At 31.7% G+C, this 17,330-nt stretch overlaps 1 protein-coding gene across 1 annotated transcript; it reads left to right on the top strand.

Moving 5' to 3' along the window:
• The first annotated feature begins 9,094 nt into the window (after positions 1-9,094).
• On the top strand, positions 9,095-10,372 carry LOC131611717 (F-box/kelch-repeat protein At3g23880-like). The gene has a single exon (XM_058883620.1). The coding sequence runs from the start codon at positions 9,151-9,153 to the stop codon at positions 10,198-10,200; it is 1,050 nt and encodes a 349-aa protein (XP_058739603.1). The 5' UTR covers positions 9,095-9,150; the 3' UTR covers positions 10,201-10,372.
• The last annotated feature ends 6,958 nt before the right edge of the window (positions 10,373-17,330 follow it).

The raw sequence follows: 17,330 nt of genomic DNA, 5'->3' as shown, positions 1-17,330 counted from the left end.
GTTGCTTTGGTGTGTTTTTGAATGAGGAATGCATCTGTATTTATAGGCAAATGGATCAGTATAGCTGCAGAGGAGTGAGCTTCCTTAGTGAAGTTGATTTGCTTTCTTAGCCATGAAGGAAGTTTGCAAGTATCTCTTATGCAATGATGAGAATTTTGATTCCATTTGATCAATCCCCTAGCCCTCGATTTTGTTTAATCTTAGGGGACAATTCTGAGCCAGAAATGAGCTCTAATTGGTTGGTGAGAAGATTCCTTGGGTGATTCATCAATTTGCCATAAATTCACAAATGTAATCATTACATAATCACATGTTCTTGTTTTTAGAATCTTCTTCAATTCTTATGGCATGGTGAAAATGAATGCATGGCATGGTTTCAGATGTGTTATGGGTCGTGTAGCATCCATAAGAGAGGTTATTTGCACAAAATTTGCAAAGTCCAAAAGTGTCCATGACCTATAATTTTACTTCATGAGGCCAACTTTGAACAAGCATAACTCTTAGCTCAAATTGAATTTGGAGAAGTTTGAACACAATTTGGAAAGCCCTAAACATCTACTTTAAATCATTAGTTTATGTCTTCTTCAGAATCATTTGGGAAATTTGTGAAAAATGAGCCCAAAGTTGGATGAAAACTAGGTTAAAACACTTAGAAAAATTTCTAAGTGTTTATGACCTAAACTTCAAAATTTCCAAAACTTCATAAATGGTTGATCTTTTGAAAAAAGTTCCTTTGTAAGATGTTGTTTTATTTTGCAAGATCTACAACTTTCATGTTAGAAGTTTTTTGAGTTGTGTAGGTGAAATTTTGAGTTCTCACAATGCCCTCAAAAACCCTAATTCCCGACTTTTTGCTCCTTGATGAATTTCTTTGAATTTCTTTGGTCAAATGACTTTAATATCCATATATTGATGATATTGATCTTTGAAAGTCATTTTTTGACCAAAAACCTTAAAAGTCAATGATGATCCTTCACAGTTGACTTTTCCCTGACAAAGTGAATTTTTGGGCTTTTGTGTAGAAACAAGATCTTCTCCTCAAATGAATGATGTAAATGGATTATATTGAGGTAGTAGAGATTTTTGAATCATGTCTTGAGTTTTGGATTCATGCCCTGATTAAAAGTCAACTATCTTGGTGAATTAGGTCAAAAACCCTAATTGTCGACCAGAGGACAATGATGACTGTAGACTTTGAACTGAGATGTAATGTCCAGTGGATCTTGTCATATGAGTTTTTTGAAGATGATTGATGTCTTTGAATGGTTCCCTGGGGCTTTTTAGGGTTTCCCAAAAGTGATCCCTGATTTTAGTCCTTGATAGGCTCCAAACCCTAGTCTGTTGATCTGAGTAATCCTGTGCTTAGATGACTGGGTGTCTTAATCAATCATAGGTGTAATAATGAGGCTTTTGAGTCTTATGATTGTATTAGAGACTAATCCCTCTATTGATTGATCCTTTGCCTGAGTTTTCTTGTCTTTGAATACCCTCGATTGAATGTCAGGCTGCTTTGGGTACTTGCTTTGACTTGATGAAAATCCTGAAGATATGTCATCTCAGGGGGGTCAAAAATTAGGGTATGACAAGCACACTTCCTTCTTTTTGATGTCTTGAGTCTCTTTAAGATTTGATGTTGATCCACAAACTCCTTATGATGTGTAGATAATATGCACAGAGTATTGAGATCTTTGCTTTGATATCTTCTGATTATACTGAATGTTTGAATATGACGTTGTTTTTCTACTCAATGTGGTTTTTCTCCTTCTGGATCTCTTTACACGGTTAAGTGTCTGATCTTGAGATCTATTACAGAGCCAGGCTCTGATACCAATTGGAGCATACTGCAAAACTTGTAGGATTCTCTTTTTCCTCTCCCCTTTTGATTCTTCTCACAGGCTTATGTATTTCAACATAATTGTTTCATCACACACTTTTTGTGTGTTGCCTCTGTTGGAGCAGCTTAATTAATTGTATGCTTGTTGCTTGCTCACGCTGTCTCACTCTCTTCTTTTTTCTCTTTAGATTTTCTTATCATTTTGGTATAGGAGTTTAGGGGCCTTTTGGTTGGTTCGACTGGGTGGGAAGGTAGTGTCAATTTTGGTGTCATCTGAAACAGTTTGGTATTATTTAAATTGGTTTTGCAGTCAACAGGTTTTTTCTTCTCTTTAAATTCATGCAAAATGTTTCATTTATATGCATGTACTAATGCCTCTTGGAGATTATGAGTCCACTTATACTTGTGTTTCTTCTTGCTACAGGCAATGAAGGTTGTTAAACAAGTATACTGTATTCTCTTTGACAATGACTAAATTCATGATACATAAGAAAACTGAACCAAACCATTATATAAGGTCACTCGAACTGAATCAATTCGGTTCAATTTTTTTAGAACCGAACCAAAAGTTTTGACTTGGTATAACTGTTCTGAATTCTGAACCATACCAAACCGTTATAAGACAAAAAATTTCAAACTAAACCATTTCTTAAAGAACCAAACCGTTATATTTGGTTTTGAATTGTTTTTAAAAATAAAATTAATAAATTTATTTCTCATAAATTTTTTATTTTGGAAAAATATTGATATATTTATTTTAAAATTGACTTTTTTTTATTTTTTCCAAATTTGATTATTTTTCGGAAAAATCGATTTTTTTTTAAATAACTTGAATTAATTTTTTTTTTTGAAAAACCCGAATTTTCTTATTTTGGGGAAAATCAAATTTTTTATTTTTGAAAAAAAAATCAATTTTTCTAATTGACGGAAAAATTGATTTTTTTTATTTTCGAAAAAAATCGATTTTCAAATTTTACGGGAAAAATCGACTTTTTTATTTTTGAAAAAATTAAATTTTCAAATTTACGAAAAAAAATGACTTTGTTTCTTCAAAAATAATCGACTTTTTTATATTTTGAAAAAAATTGATTTTTTTTATTTTATGAAAAAAATCGACTCTTATTTTGGGGGAAAATGTTTTTTTTTTATTTTTGATAAAAATCATCTTTTCTAATTTATGGAAAAATTTGATTTATTATTTTTGAAAAAAATCGAGTTTTCTAATTTACGAAAAAAATCGACTTTTTTAATTTACGGGAAAAATTACATCTTATCCACTACCTAGGTAGAATAACTTACTTAGTTGTATGAGTTTATATTTCGTACTACCAAAAATACAATCAAATAAAACACAGAGGGATACAATATAAAAATTTAAGACACCAGCCAGATAAAATCTTTTTTTTTGTTATTTTAAAAAAATTGCTAAAGAGGAAGATTTATATTTGGAAAAAATTCATGAGGTTAAAGAATGTTCAACTGTGTAACAAAGGTGGGTCATTAACTGATAGTCCGTGATATAATTTTGTAATGCATTTCAATTATACTTGGTAAAGAGAACTGTAACGCCCCGAATTTAATTAATTAGTTAATTAAATTATTTAAGAATTTAATCATTGGATTTATTCGAAGTTCATGAATCAATCGGAATTGTCGGTATTATTTTGGGAAGCGTATTTGGATTATTAAGTTAAATTCGGATTTTATTCGGTTAGTCGGAGAATTAATAAAGTTGATTTCGTTGAAGAAATAATAGTAGAAATAATATTATTATTAATATTGGACTATTTGTATTTAATTCGAATTTTATCGACGAAGTCGGAATTATTTTATTAATCGGATTAATTTGGTGAAATAAAGTTGAAGTGTTATTTTATTAATGAGCTTAAAAATAACTTTGAGTTTAATTTGTGTTGTTGTGAAGTAAGGAGGGGTATGTCACTTAAGCCCAATTAAGTTATTTAAGTGATTAAATAAAATAACCTTACTATGTTGGAATTAGAATTGGAAGAAGGAAAAGCTATCATAACACAAAGAGGAATAGGGTTTGGAGGAGAGGTGAAGAAGAGAGCCATGGCGGAAGAGAAAAGCTAGAGGAAGTCCAATTTTCGCAGCAAGTTTCTGCAGTGAGACACCTTAGTAAAACGGACGTTTATCCCAATCCAACCGTTGGATCGTCGCGGTTCTTGGATACAACGTTCCAGACTTGTAGAGGTAACTTCTGACCGGAGCGATTTTCATTTTGATGATTTTAAGTCCGTCTGAAAAAGCGATTTTCGAACAGGTTTTTGGTGCATCTCTGCACGTTGTTAGAAAAGATTTTCGGAGAAAAGTTGGAAGCGGCGGCATAAGCTATGACAACCAGGAGAGTAGAGCAATCTCATATCCAAGGTAAGGGTGGGGTTCTAGCTCTATAAACGGGATTATGATGAATGATATGTGGGGGTTATGGTTGTATGATTGTCTCTGTTTTGTGTGTTGTGATTGTATTGTTGAATGTTGAAATTGATTGACGTCGGTGAATAAGGTTATAAAAGTTCAATCAATGATTGTGGGAAATTAACCTAGGGTTTATAATTATTATTATTGAGGAATTATTTGTAGAAAATTGCTAGATGTTGGTGGAGTATAACTATAATATTGCTATGTTCTTGTGATGGTCGAAATTGAATTGTACTGGAATCGAAGGAAGAAAAATGAGTTTTAATTTTGTTGGAAGATGCTGTCAGCGTAGGTAAGAATTTCTGTAAGACTCAGTTCGCGGCGCCAAGGTTTGGACGCGGCACGAACTGAAGGTTTTTGTGGTGTTCTCGGCGCAAAGAGAGGTTCGCGGCGCGTGCTATACGAGTTTTAGAAATATGTTTTGATTTCCGACTGTTGATGTTTTATGTTGGTTGTTGGGATCAAGCCTTAATAGGATTAACTTGAGAAGAATTATAATTATTATTAGTGAAGAAATTAGTTTAAATTAATTAGAATATTATACCGTTGGAATTGATTAATTTAATTAGTAGAAATCATAGTGATGATTCTTAGTGATGAGATATGTAGTTAATGGATTAAGTTGTATAAAGATGGAATTGGTGTGAAGAAGAAATAGCAGTAGTAATAACGATGATATATGCAGCAGGCTGAATTAGTAGCATAATTGGAATTAATAATAGAATTAACGAATAGTAGAATTGGAATTAGAATGATAAGAATTGTTGGTAGTAGATTAATTAATAAATTGAAGAATTAGTACCTAGATCTTTAGGGGCTGTTTTGTAATGATTAAGTTGATGCAATTGATGTATGTTTAAGTTGTTGTTTTCGTTGCTGTTGTTCTGGTTGTTGTTGTTGATGCGTTGATTAAGTTGTAGGTCTTATGAACAATGTTGTTTAAGTTATTGATGATGCGTTGATTAAGTTACAGGTCTTATGACCAAGGTTGATTAAGTTGTTTGTGGTTGTTGCATTGTTGTGTTGTGACGTTGTAGTTGTTGTTATTGTTGCATGCATACATTTGCATATTACGTTGGCTTGGATTGGTAAAATGTTTAAGTTGGCCTTGACGGCACCTGTTTAAGTTGGCCTTGACGACACTTGTTTAAGTTGGCCTTGATGGCACCTGTTTAAGTTGAAATGCCTCGATAACCTGTCATATGTTTAAGTTGGGAGTTCTGCTCCAATGGTACCGCATGCATTTGCACAGTTGAGTCGCATTTAAAGTTATTGTTGTTATTACGTTGTTGTTGTTGTTATTATTATTATGTTGTTGTTGTTGTTATAAGTTGTTGTTGTTATACTTGTTGCTGATAATTGTTATTATACTTGTTGTTGGTAAATAATTATTATAACTGTTGTTGCTATTTGTTATTATAACTGTTGTTTGAATAAGTATGAAGTGGTGAAATTGTACGATCTAATCTTAATATATTATTTATCATACACTTGTTTATATTGTTGGATATCTCACCCCTTCTGAATGATGTTTCCCTACCATGGGAAATGGACAAGTACTCAAGATAGCGGTGGAAGTTTGAAGTGATTTTATGAAGTCTTTAGTTACTGTTAGTTCGAGTTGGGTCTTGCTCTGATACGTAGCACTCAGGGGGATGAACGATTGTCTTTTAATTGTTGTTATAACTATAAGTTGTTAACTTTTAAGTGGAATTTATGAAGTAATATGATGTTGGTGAAGTTGTTCTAGTTTAATAAAAATATTATGCGAAGTGAAGTTGAATAATTGATATTATTATTATTATTAATAATAAAAGTTGTTTTATTTTTTAAAAGAGTAAACAGGCTTTATCGGTTCATCCGAGTTATGTGCTATGTATCTATGATATATGTGATTAAATTGTTTGTTGTTTTACGTTGAATGTGACATCCCAATTGTATGTTGAATTTCCGCACTCTGATTTTATTAAATATTCGTTGGGTAGATTTGGGGTGTTACAAGAACAATCAATCAAATGAGTGAAATTAGTTTTCTGCTTAGAGGCATCTGATGTCAGGGTCGGCCCAACACATCTCGAGGCCTAAGACGAAATTCAAAATTAAATATTTTTAATATAATAAAAATATTCTTTTAAAATTAATATATTTTAGATGTTTAAAGATATAAAGTCATTAATTTATCATAATTAATTTCATTTAATATTTTATTTTAATTGATAATAAAAATAATTCATCTAAATACTCTTCTTATTATTTAAAAAAAATCATAATTAAAAATAATGTCAAAATTGTTTAAAAATATTTAATCAAATCTCCTACTATATTAAAAAAATTATTTTACACACATGTGAAATTTAAATTAACAAATCAAACAATGATATTATTAATATATATTATTTAATTGATATATAAGATAATTTAAAAACTTATTTTTTTTAAAAAAGAATTTAAATAATTATATAAATATACAATGAAAATGTGAGGCCCTAGGCGGTAGCCTTAGTGGCCTACCCCTAGGGCCGGCTCTGTCTGATGTAAAAAGAATGCAAACTGAGTGTTCATGTAATGATTGAAATAGCTCCAAATTAACTTCACTAAGTTACTAAATATTTTATAATGTAATTAGATATAGTCCGCCTTATTGGCATAGGAAGAAGCTAATGATGAGTTATAAAAGTTATGAAACAAAAAACATAAGATGCCAAGTGACTTGGATAAGTTTTAAGCAAGGGGAAAAGTATCAGAAACTGAAATCAAATGAACAACTTTAATGATATCGCTCAACACTAAAATACTACTAAACTGCAATCTAAAATGGACTTCCAAAAGATAACATAACTAGAACCTATACGAACAACTCATATATGCTTCGAACACACCCGATATTTCATCAGACAAGAGGACCCCAAATGATATCGCTCAACACTGATAAGAGCAGCTTGTTGAACCTGCTAAGCCACACCAGAAAAGCTACTGCTACAATATCCACTAACACAAAGAATTCAAAAGAGAAGTGTCTCCATATTAATTGGTCAAAGATTCTTCATCTAAAACAAACCTGAGATAGAAACTTTAGCAGAGCAATCACTAAACGAAATTAATGGTGCGCATGTAACTCTGGAGACGCCTCCCAGATTGATACCCTCCAACGGAAACCAGCAAGCACTAAACCAATAACTTGATTGGGTCGAAACCCGACTGCAGACAGGATTACCAAATCGGCCCTACAAGAAACATATGCAACAAAGACGAAGGCAATCCTGTACCAAGCATAATTAGTAAAAATATAACAATTAAAATAATTCAAATCTCATCATTCTAATATAGATGCCATTAATTATTTTCCTCCATTAAAGTACATTAAGTTCAATTACTAACAAAGCTTTTGAAGAAAATGAATTACTAACATTCAAAATATATATGGTTACCAAATGGAAGGAAATGAAGAGACAACATGTAATGAATTTGTATTTTCTAAACCTGAGGTAAATTTATACACATTGTTTTCTCCAAAATTGACCCATTTTCTTGACTTGTGAATAAGACATGAGTTGAATTAGTAAAAATAGATCACAGTAAGATAATTGGAAAAACATGGTTAATTCACCCATGCTTCGGGGAAAATATGACTCACCACAAACCTATGTGAACCTGCTCAAAATCCTCCGTCAGTTAATAAAGCAACATCTTGCAGTATAGAAAGACAATATCTCCTTAAGTTTCACTTCATTGGGGTTCTCAAAGCTTGAAAAATGCATACCCGTTCCTATTGAAATAACTAATGGTTGGTAAACACCTTTGAACACATATGGATAAACAAATATAGAACGAAAGATTCATGCTTATCAGATCGAAACAATGGGATGCTTGAACCTGTGTACAGAAAACCAGACCACGACATCATAATAAACTCGGACATATGTGAGACATAAAACAGTAGCATTGAGCTATACCCGATATTAGTGTAGATATTATATCAATATGTGATCCACAAGTTACAAAAAATATCCATAATATTTCTAAGCAATTAAAACATACTCGTTTGACGTGTCCTAAATTTATTAGACTTAGGCGCCATTTCATATGACGTGTACACATAAGCCATACATGTTTAGCGCCATGTGAGGTGGCGTGTACATTTATTTTCAAATCCAAAGTTTCAAATAAAAAGTTGGTTAGTTGAATAAACTTTTAGAAACAAATTGGTAATTCAGGTAATTAGTTTTAAAATTATTGTTATTTTAATTTTTTTTCTATTATTCAATGTATTTAAATTTTTTTATTAATAAATAAGATAAGAGTAGATATGTACAATGAGTCAATCTGACTCAACATTAACATAATATTCACTATTTATATATCCTAAATTTTTAGAAAATATGGTTATTTAGGTAATTCGTTTTAAAATTATTACTATTTAAATATTTTTTCCAATTATTCAATGTATTTAAATTTTTTTATTTGTAAATAGGTTAAGATAGATATGTACGATGAGTCAATCTGACTCAAGATTAACATAATATTAACTATTTATATATCCTACATTTTTAGAAAAAAATGGTTATTTAGGTAATTAGCTTAAAAATTATTATTATTTAAATATTTTTTCCTATTATTTCATGTATTTAATTTTTTTTATTTATAAATAGGATAAGATAGATATGTGGGATAAGCCAATCTGACTCAAGATTAACATAATATTCAATATTTATGTATCCTACATTTTTTTCATTTTAGAATATAAATACATACTTTACTTAAAAAAAACAAAATAAAAGTGAAGGTGGTCACAAGCACAAAATAAAAGCAAAGGTGGTCACACGCACAACTATTCAGCTTTCAATCCATCGAGTCTCCATCTCTGTCACGCGAAAATGGATCTCCCTCGCTCTGAAACTCGTCGGCCGCCCAGCTCACCGTCGTCACTGCCTATCCTCCCAGACGAAATCATGGCGGAAGTCCTCTCCTTCCTTTCCGTAAAAACTCTCATTCAAATGAAATGCGTGAGTAAGTTCTTCAACTCTCTCATTTCTGATCCCACCTTTATCAAAATGCATCTCCGTCGATCCGCTCGAAACCCTCAACTCACAATCGTCTCTGGAAATTCCGTAGCAGATTTTCGTTTCGGCACTCTCCCTATAAACAGTTTTCTCGAGAATCCTCTTATCACTGTTCCAGAGAAGCCTTTCCATCCATTGTTGGATACTGTCCATTACTGGTTGGTTGGTTCTTGTAACAGATTGCTCTGTTTTGCTCATTATGATAGTTTCACTGATAGTTATAGAGATTGCTGGCTCAATTTCTATAATCCAGCTACAAATGCTTTATCTAACAAATTAGGCCATTTTAAGGATTATTGCAAGCATCGTTTTTTCTTCTCTAGATATGCATTTGGTTATGATTGTTTAACTGATAATTATAAAGTAGCTGCTTTACGAGTGATTGGTGGTGTCGAAGAAATTGGTGACACTGAAACTCAATTGAGAACAGAGGTAAGAGTTTTTAGTGTGGCTGATAATGTTTGGAGAGATATTCAAGATTTTCCGATTGGTCCTCTCCTGTTAACTCTTCCGAGTGAGAATCATGGTGTTTATTTGAATGGAAATCTTAACTGGCTAGCACTACGAAATTGTTACTCCGCGGATAGGTTTTATCATAGTAACGATATTACTCTTGATCAATTTGTGATCATTTCACTTGATCTTGGTGCTGAGAGACACGTGGAGTTAATGCCACCTCGTGGTTTAGAGGAAGTGCCGCTTATTGAGCCGACTATTTCTGTGTTGACGGACTCTCTTTGTTTTTGTCATGATTTCAAACAAACTTGTTTGGTTATATGGCAGATGAAGGAGTTTGGGGTTGGAGAGTCTTGGACTCAACTCTATAGAATTAATTATCAAAATCTTCAACACATTGAATGCTAGTTGCCGTTGCACATTTCTCAGGATAAGAATACTTTGGTATTGGCAAACAAGCGAGAGCTGCTAGCTATTATCTATGATTGGGCAAATAATAGAGTAGAGATAGTTACCAATAAACCGCGGTGGGCCTTTTGCAAGGATTATGTTGAAAGTTTAGTTTCAGTTTGAACGTAAGTTTCCGTTTGAAGATTTACTTTACTTGATTGAATTTATATCAGTATGTGTATGTTGTATAATTTGCTATGTAATTGTTTTCTTATGATGAATTTGATTTGATCGTTGAATGGTTATTGATTGAATGAATTTTTTTTTTATGTTTATTATAGGCTAGAAGATGCATTTTCTTTAGAGTTGAGTAGCTAGGAGATGCATCTCCCATGAAGATATTCATCCTCTATTGGGTGTTCTTTATTGGGTCTGTCATGAAAACATTTTCGAGAAAGCTTAAGCATGAAATAATCCTCATTTTTGAAAGTAATACATTATTTAAATTTGAAAAGAACTTGAATGTAACGTAGTGAAAGGTTGAAGTGGGAACCAAATTTACGAGTACATCAGTAAACTTGAATAGATTCGTTATATCCGTAGATATATATTGGTACATAAGAAGAGTTAAGTTTTAACCTTTGATTAAATTGCATTTACTTCACCATTTTGTACAAGTGGTATGCCGAATTAATATTGAGTGACCTTATTTTGAAATTAGAAGAGTTAATTTTTATCCTCTTGTATCTATGTATATTATAAGAATAAATATATATTTTGAAATTAGATATTCTTCTTGTTCCAATTCGACATCCATGCTAATGCCACCAAAGGTATTATTATTTTATTTCTTTACTTGATAATGATATTTGTATAGAATCTAATTTTTGTATTATAACCTCGTGTCACCCGTGGCATCTTGATTGAAACTAATATTTTGTTTTTCAACAAAGATAAATAGCTTTAGTTTTGAGATCTATCCATTCATTTATTTTACTTTGTACTTTTGTTCTATTTTTCTGTTTTTATTTTTCACTCTCTTGTTTAACTGGAGTCTTTTCGAACTATAGATCAACAATCCCAAATTCAAGCACATTTGGTGCTATAGTATTGATAGAACATGGTGGAGTGCTTGGAAGAAAAAGGATGAGGCTTAATGGAACTATGGATCATTTCAGCAGGACATCAACAATAACTAGAGTGGGAAAAGGCTTTGGGGGCTACAACTTGTCACTCGCTTTGGTATTGGAGGAGCCAAAGAATTTATGTATGATCTATGGGAAATCTTTAAAGGCATTAAATGGTCCAGAGCAAGGGAATCATGAAGGTGAAAGTGCAGACTGATTCCAATGAGATCTATAATGCCTTAATTCAAGAGAAGCAAAGCTTGGGAGAAGGTACGACTTTACTCCGGCTTATCAGAAGGGAGGTTTGAAAAGTGTTGGAGTTTCGCATTGTTCATGTGTATCCATGGGCGGTTCTAGCATACGGCCAGCTTGGGCAATTGCCCGGGCTCGGTCCGGTCCAATATTTTTTAGTGTTCATATTTAAAAATAAAAAAAATAAAATTAAGGGTTAGATATGTTTTTTTGTCCTTATAAATAAAGGGAAATGCTAACCAATGTCCTTAGAGTATTTTTTAAGTGATTAAAGTGGTAAGTTTTTGTTAAAATATGTATATTTAATGTATTGAAAATGTACTGGAAATTGAAATGTTAACTTTTATAAAGAATATTTTCCTATTTAGTATGCTTAAAAAATGCCCTGAGGACACTCGTTAACAAGACCCATAAATAAATTAACATTCTAGTCCTTAAAAGAATTTCCTACCATGAATGATCCTTTTAAATTTTTTTTAAATTTTTTTTCCTACCTCTTTAAAGATTTTATGCATGGAATTTTAGTCCGTGTTATTTTTTAAAATTTTGAAAACAATGTAGTTACTCTTTCATTTTTAAATAATTCTTTTTATACATGTTTAAAATAGTGTAAAATATTTATTTATCAATCTTTAGAATTTTTTAAAATGAGAAGAATTAAATATGAGTTTTTCAAATTTTAAAAGACAATGATAAAATTAATTAAAATTTCGACTTAAAAATTAAATTTTGAGTTTATTTTAAGGATTTTTTTAAAACGTTCTAAACTTGTCTGTAAATAATCATTCAAAAATACATACTAGTTTAACAATAAGGATTAAAACTACATGCATAATAATTTTGTAGGAACCAAAATATGTAATTTGTTTTTATAGGGACAAAAATAATATTTGGTATTTTATATCGACCAAAAACTTATTTAGCCCTAAAATTAAAAAAAATCTTTTTCAAACTGAAATTAGTTTACAAATTTATTTACTAAGATTTGATATTGTCGGTGTCGACTATATCCATTGAAAGAGCTTTTTCAGCAAAGAAGATTATCCAGTATAAATTGCACAATAAAATCTACGACATGTGGTTCAATGACTTGATAGTATGTTACACCGAGTCTCGTAATTTTATTTTACATGCTATTGTAAGGTTATATTTCATCTCTTTTACTTTTACTACACTTTTGTTGTTCATCTGGGAGGATAATTGGATTCCGTCTCTGCCGGGATTTAAACCTTTATCTCGTTCCTTATTTGTGCCAAATGATTCTAAGGTTAGCTCGCTGACCGACTTGGAGCTGGGATGCTGGAAAATGGACATGGTGAAAGAGGTTGTAGGAGATGTTGTGGCATTGCATGTAGCTGGGATCCCTCTCTCGTCTGATTTGGGAGCGGATACTTTGATTTGGAATGCCGAGAAGGACGGAGAATTTTCAGTCAAGACAGCTTATCATCAGCTTTGTACCTCCAGACGCAGCAACATGCCTGGTCCCTCCTCAAGTGAGTTAGACTCTCTTTGGAAACCTCTTTGGAAGTGTGTTATCCCTAATAAGATCAAGGAGTTCGTGTGGAGACTTGTGAAAGATATTCTTCCTACCCGAAGTATCATTTCCAAGAAAGGTATTAACATTGATCCCTCTTGTCCTTTGTGTGATAGTTGTCCCGAAACTTCCTCCCATCTTTTCATACACTGTGCTTTTGTCAAATGTATGCTATTTGCTGCCCCCTTGGGGGTTAGAGTCCCGGTTAGTGGGGATGTTGGGGACTGGCTGCTGCAAGTTTTTAGGAGTAAGGATCCAATGGTGGTACAGGTTACTTGTGTTGGTTTATGGAAAGTCTGGCAGGCAAGGAACTCTTTAGTTTTCAGGAATCTTGTGCCTTGCCCTCTGTCTTTAGCCCAGGAGGTGAGCTCTGAAGTCCTCGAGTTCAATTCTAGTGCAAAGGTGGATGCTTCTGGTTTGCATATACAGCAGGTGGAGAATTCTTTTGGCAACTCTTGGACCATCCATACAGACGCTGGTTGCTTTGAAGAGGGTTTTGTGGTTCTAGGCTGCGTGATTAGAGACCCTCGTGGTGAGGTTGTGCTGGCTGCGACAAAGAGACTCTCATGCTTCGCTTCCCCGTATGTGGCTGAAGGTCTTGGGATTAAATGGGGGTTGCAACTGGCAAAGGATGCGAAGCTTGAGAATATCATTCTTCATTCTGATGCTCTCGGGGTTGTTGATTGTATCAATGGTGTAGGTTTTGTTGCTGAGATTGAATCTATAGCATTAGACTGTCAAACTTTATTTAAAGCTTTTGCTTCAGTTTCTGTTATTTTTGTGGGAAGAACCAATGTTTCTGATGCCCATAGGTTAGTCTGCTTGGGCCGCCAAATTGGTTCTCGTTCCTGGTTAGGTTTTGTCCCTCAGATTGAGGAGAGCTTTGTATCTTTGGCTGCTATGGCTGTTTCTTATTATATCTTTGGCTTTCTATAAAAAAAAAAAATACTACACTTTTGTTGTTGACAAAATGACGAGTCTTTTTTATTTTGATTGATAATTATTTATATATTATAAACAATGTGAAATTGCGGTCTTTAAAATTTTGCCCGGACTTTATAGTTTTGCTGGCTCCGCCACTGTGTGTATCAAAAGACGAATTGCAGTGCATACTCTCCCTAAAATGGAAGTAGTAACAGAATTCAGTTTATTTTGATAACTGCCTCAAGATATTGTGGTGCATTATATAGCGCATAAAATTAGGAGTTCCTCTACGAGGACTGTGTAAACTCTCTTCTTTTCCGGGCTTCGACCCTCACCAATCCTCAAAAAAAGTAGCAATATACTAAACTTACTGTTTAGATGATTATTGGTAACTATGTGGCAAGTTGTTTTTACATTGCTTGTAGAGTCTTCTTTTTCATTTGTTTGCATGTGAGAGGCTCTGATTAACCTGGCTCCATTTAAACTTCATTTCATAACCGTTCCGTGTGCAATTAAACTAAGAATTTTCAGTCGTTTGGATACTGTGAAATAATTTGTGGTTAGAAGATTTTTCTCTGCATTATTTAAAATGTCATATATAATATTCATATTAGTATAATTATAACTCGCAAATAAAAATTAAATACAATCTCATGAATGGAGCAAATAGTTGTGCTACATGAAATAATGCATAAATGAAAAATCAATTCCCTTTTCGTATTTTCGAAACAACTCGATTTTTTACGATTTAGAAATAAAATCGGTTTTTTTTTCATATTTTCAAAAAAATCAATTTTCGTATTTATGACAAAATGATTTTTTCATATTTCCATAAAAAAACATTGATTGAAATTGATTTTTACTATTTGTGAAAAAACTCAATTTTTCGAAAGACAAAAACTCTTTTTTAAGAAAAGAACTCAATTTTTACGTATTTCCTAAAAGAAATCGATTTTTTATATTAAAAAAAAAAACTCAATTTTTTTTATGTTTTTAGAAATAAAATCAATTTTTTGTATTTTCGAAAAAAACCAACTTTATTGTTTTTTTATGAAGTTTGATTTTTTGTGTTTTCAATTTTTATTTATTTATTCGTATTTAAAATATTGGATTTTTCAGAAAATATTTTTAATTTTTATTTTGGATATGGATGTCTAAAATATGAATTTGATTAAAACCTTATTTATAAAATGACTAAAGTGTGGATTTCGTTAAAAACCCTATTAAAATTAATTGGTTTTTCATAACCGAATTTGAATATGGATATGTATAATTTATATAATCGGTTAGATTTAACACCTTTATTTATTATTAGTTATTAGTGTCTTTAAGCCTATCCTTAAAATAATTTTAGATACTGCAATATATAATTGTCCATGAGAAAAAATTGATAGGATTAAATACATTCCAATATGTTTGAGTGATTAGTCTTAACTCTTGTTGATAATCTTGGACTAAAAATTTTCTCACCAATATTGCTATAAGATATCATTTTTCTTTCAAGCTCATATCTTCCATTTTTGTAATTATCAACTGGGTGTCATTGCACAATCTTATAGTAAATCATATAAGCTAATAAGTTTAAATTTGGTGCAATTTATTCATACTTGGATCTATACTCAATAATATCTGACACATCATCATTCAACATCAATTTAGTTCTATAAAAAGTGTTAGATATCCTCATAATCCCCTTATTGTAAAAATAGTATCATTAGTTAATACTGAAACAACTCTATTAAATTTAATTATACAGATTTAATACTAAATATAATATAAGATCACAAAAAATTATTACTAGCGAAAGTATTTTTTTCAACTTGCGAAGTTTGCGAAGTTGAAGTATCATGACAACTAGCTCGAATGATTAGTGGCTCTCTATAAATCGATGCATAGCCTCAGCAAAATTATCCCACAAAGTGCTATGAATCTTTTTGCTCCTAAATTTTCAATTTAAATTCATGTCAATAATACATAAAACAATATAAGAAATTAAAAAATAAACAATAAAAAGAGTATAACTTTATTTGTCTCTTAGATAACATCTACCATATAAGAAAATGAATGGCTCTGGAAAAGACCAAACCCCCCTTACTACTTTCACATGCATCCACATCTTCTACTTTTCATTACCTCCACGTCTTCTAATTTCAATTATTATTTATGTTTTCCTAAAATTCCACTTGTGCAAGCTGGTCGTAGACCCGGTGATGTTGAAATTGTTTATGCATCTGCAGAAAAAGCTTAAAGAGAACTTAAGTGGAAGTAAGTTGATTATATTTCGAATTGTTAGTGATTACTCTTTTGGAGTATAATGCATATATGGTTCGTTTACATCATATATTTTCCTGCATTATACAAGTGCCATAGTTGTGGTACGTCACATAGATTACCATTTTTTAATGATTGTTATTGTTGATTTTAACAGAACAATGTTTGTTAAAATACATTACCATTAATATTTGGAAGTTTGAACAGTCTGATCATTCTATGAGTTGTGTTTGTATACATGTTGTGAGGTTTATAAGTTGTGGACCAGAACGGAAACATCGGTTTTGGAGATGTTTAGATCTTTTGAACAGGCTTTTAGAAAGGTATATTTTTTTAGCATCTTGAAACAAATCATGTATAGTTTTGAGCTTTGTAAATTGTATGTATAATAATTTCAATCATTATTTATGTTTTCAGAAAATTCCACTTGTGTAGGCTGGTCGTAGACGCGGTGATGTTGAAATTGTTTATGCATCTGCAGAAAAAGTTGAAAGAGGACTTAAGCGGAAGTAAGTTGATTTTATTTTAAATGGTTAGTGATTTTTCTGTTAGACTATGTGGCATATACGGTTTGTTTACATCATATATTTTGTTGCATAATACAAGTGCCATAGTTGCGGTACGTCACATAGATTACCATTATTTTTTAATGATTAATGTTGTTGATTTTAACAAAACAATATTTATTGATTGATATACAAAACAAGAACATAATGAAAAATGGTTTTGACAGATTTTATTCGTTTACCTTATTCTCGAACACTTCCAATGTTTTCAACTCATTTTGATTCATAATTGATGATTCATCAAAAAAATCTTTTCGAACAGTTTAGAAACAAAATTGAAAAACCTGGCCTCAATGATTTGAAGGAGGCCCTATATTTTCCACAAGAAAAATATTTGTCAAAATTTATTTCATGTGATAGAAACTTACTAGAAAAATATTTGATTACTGTGGTTTTATTATGAGATAGCAAAGGATCTGTTCTTTTGAAAATTTGCTGCTTACAATTATTATATATGCAAGATTCAGTAAATAC

This window comes from Vicia villosa, linkage group LG6 (assembly GCF_029867415.1).
Source record: "Vicia villosa cultivar HV-30 ecotype Madison, WI linkage group LG6, Vvil1.0, whole genome shotgun sequence".
Taxonomy (NCBI): Eukaryota; Viridiplantae; Streptophyta; class Magnoliopsida; order Fabales; family Fabaceae; genus Vicia; species Vicia villosa.
This window is presented reverse-complemented; position numbering and strand designations above follow the sequence as displayed.

Bases quoted from the DNA above. Each gene is read 5' to 3' on its own strand.
- LOC131611717 (XM_058883620.1), top strand. From the start codon at position 9,151: ATGGATCTCCCTCGCTCTGAAACTCGTCGGCCGCCCAGCTCACCGTCG.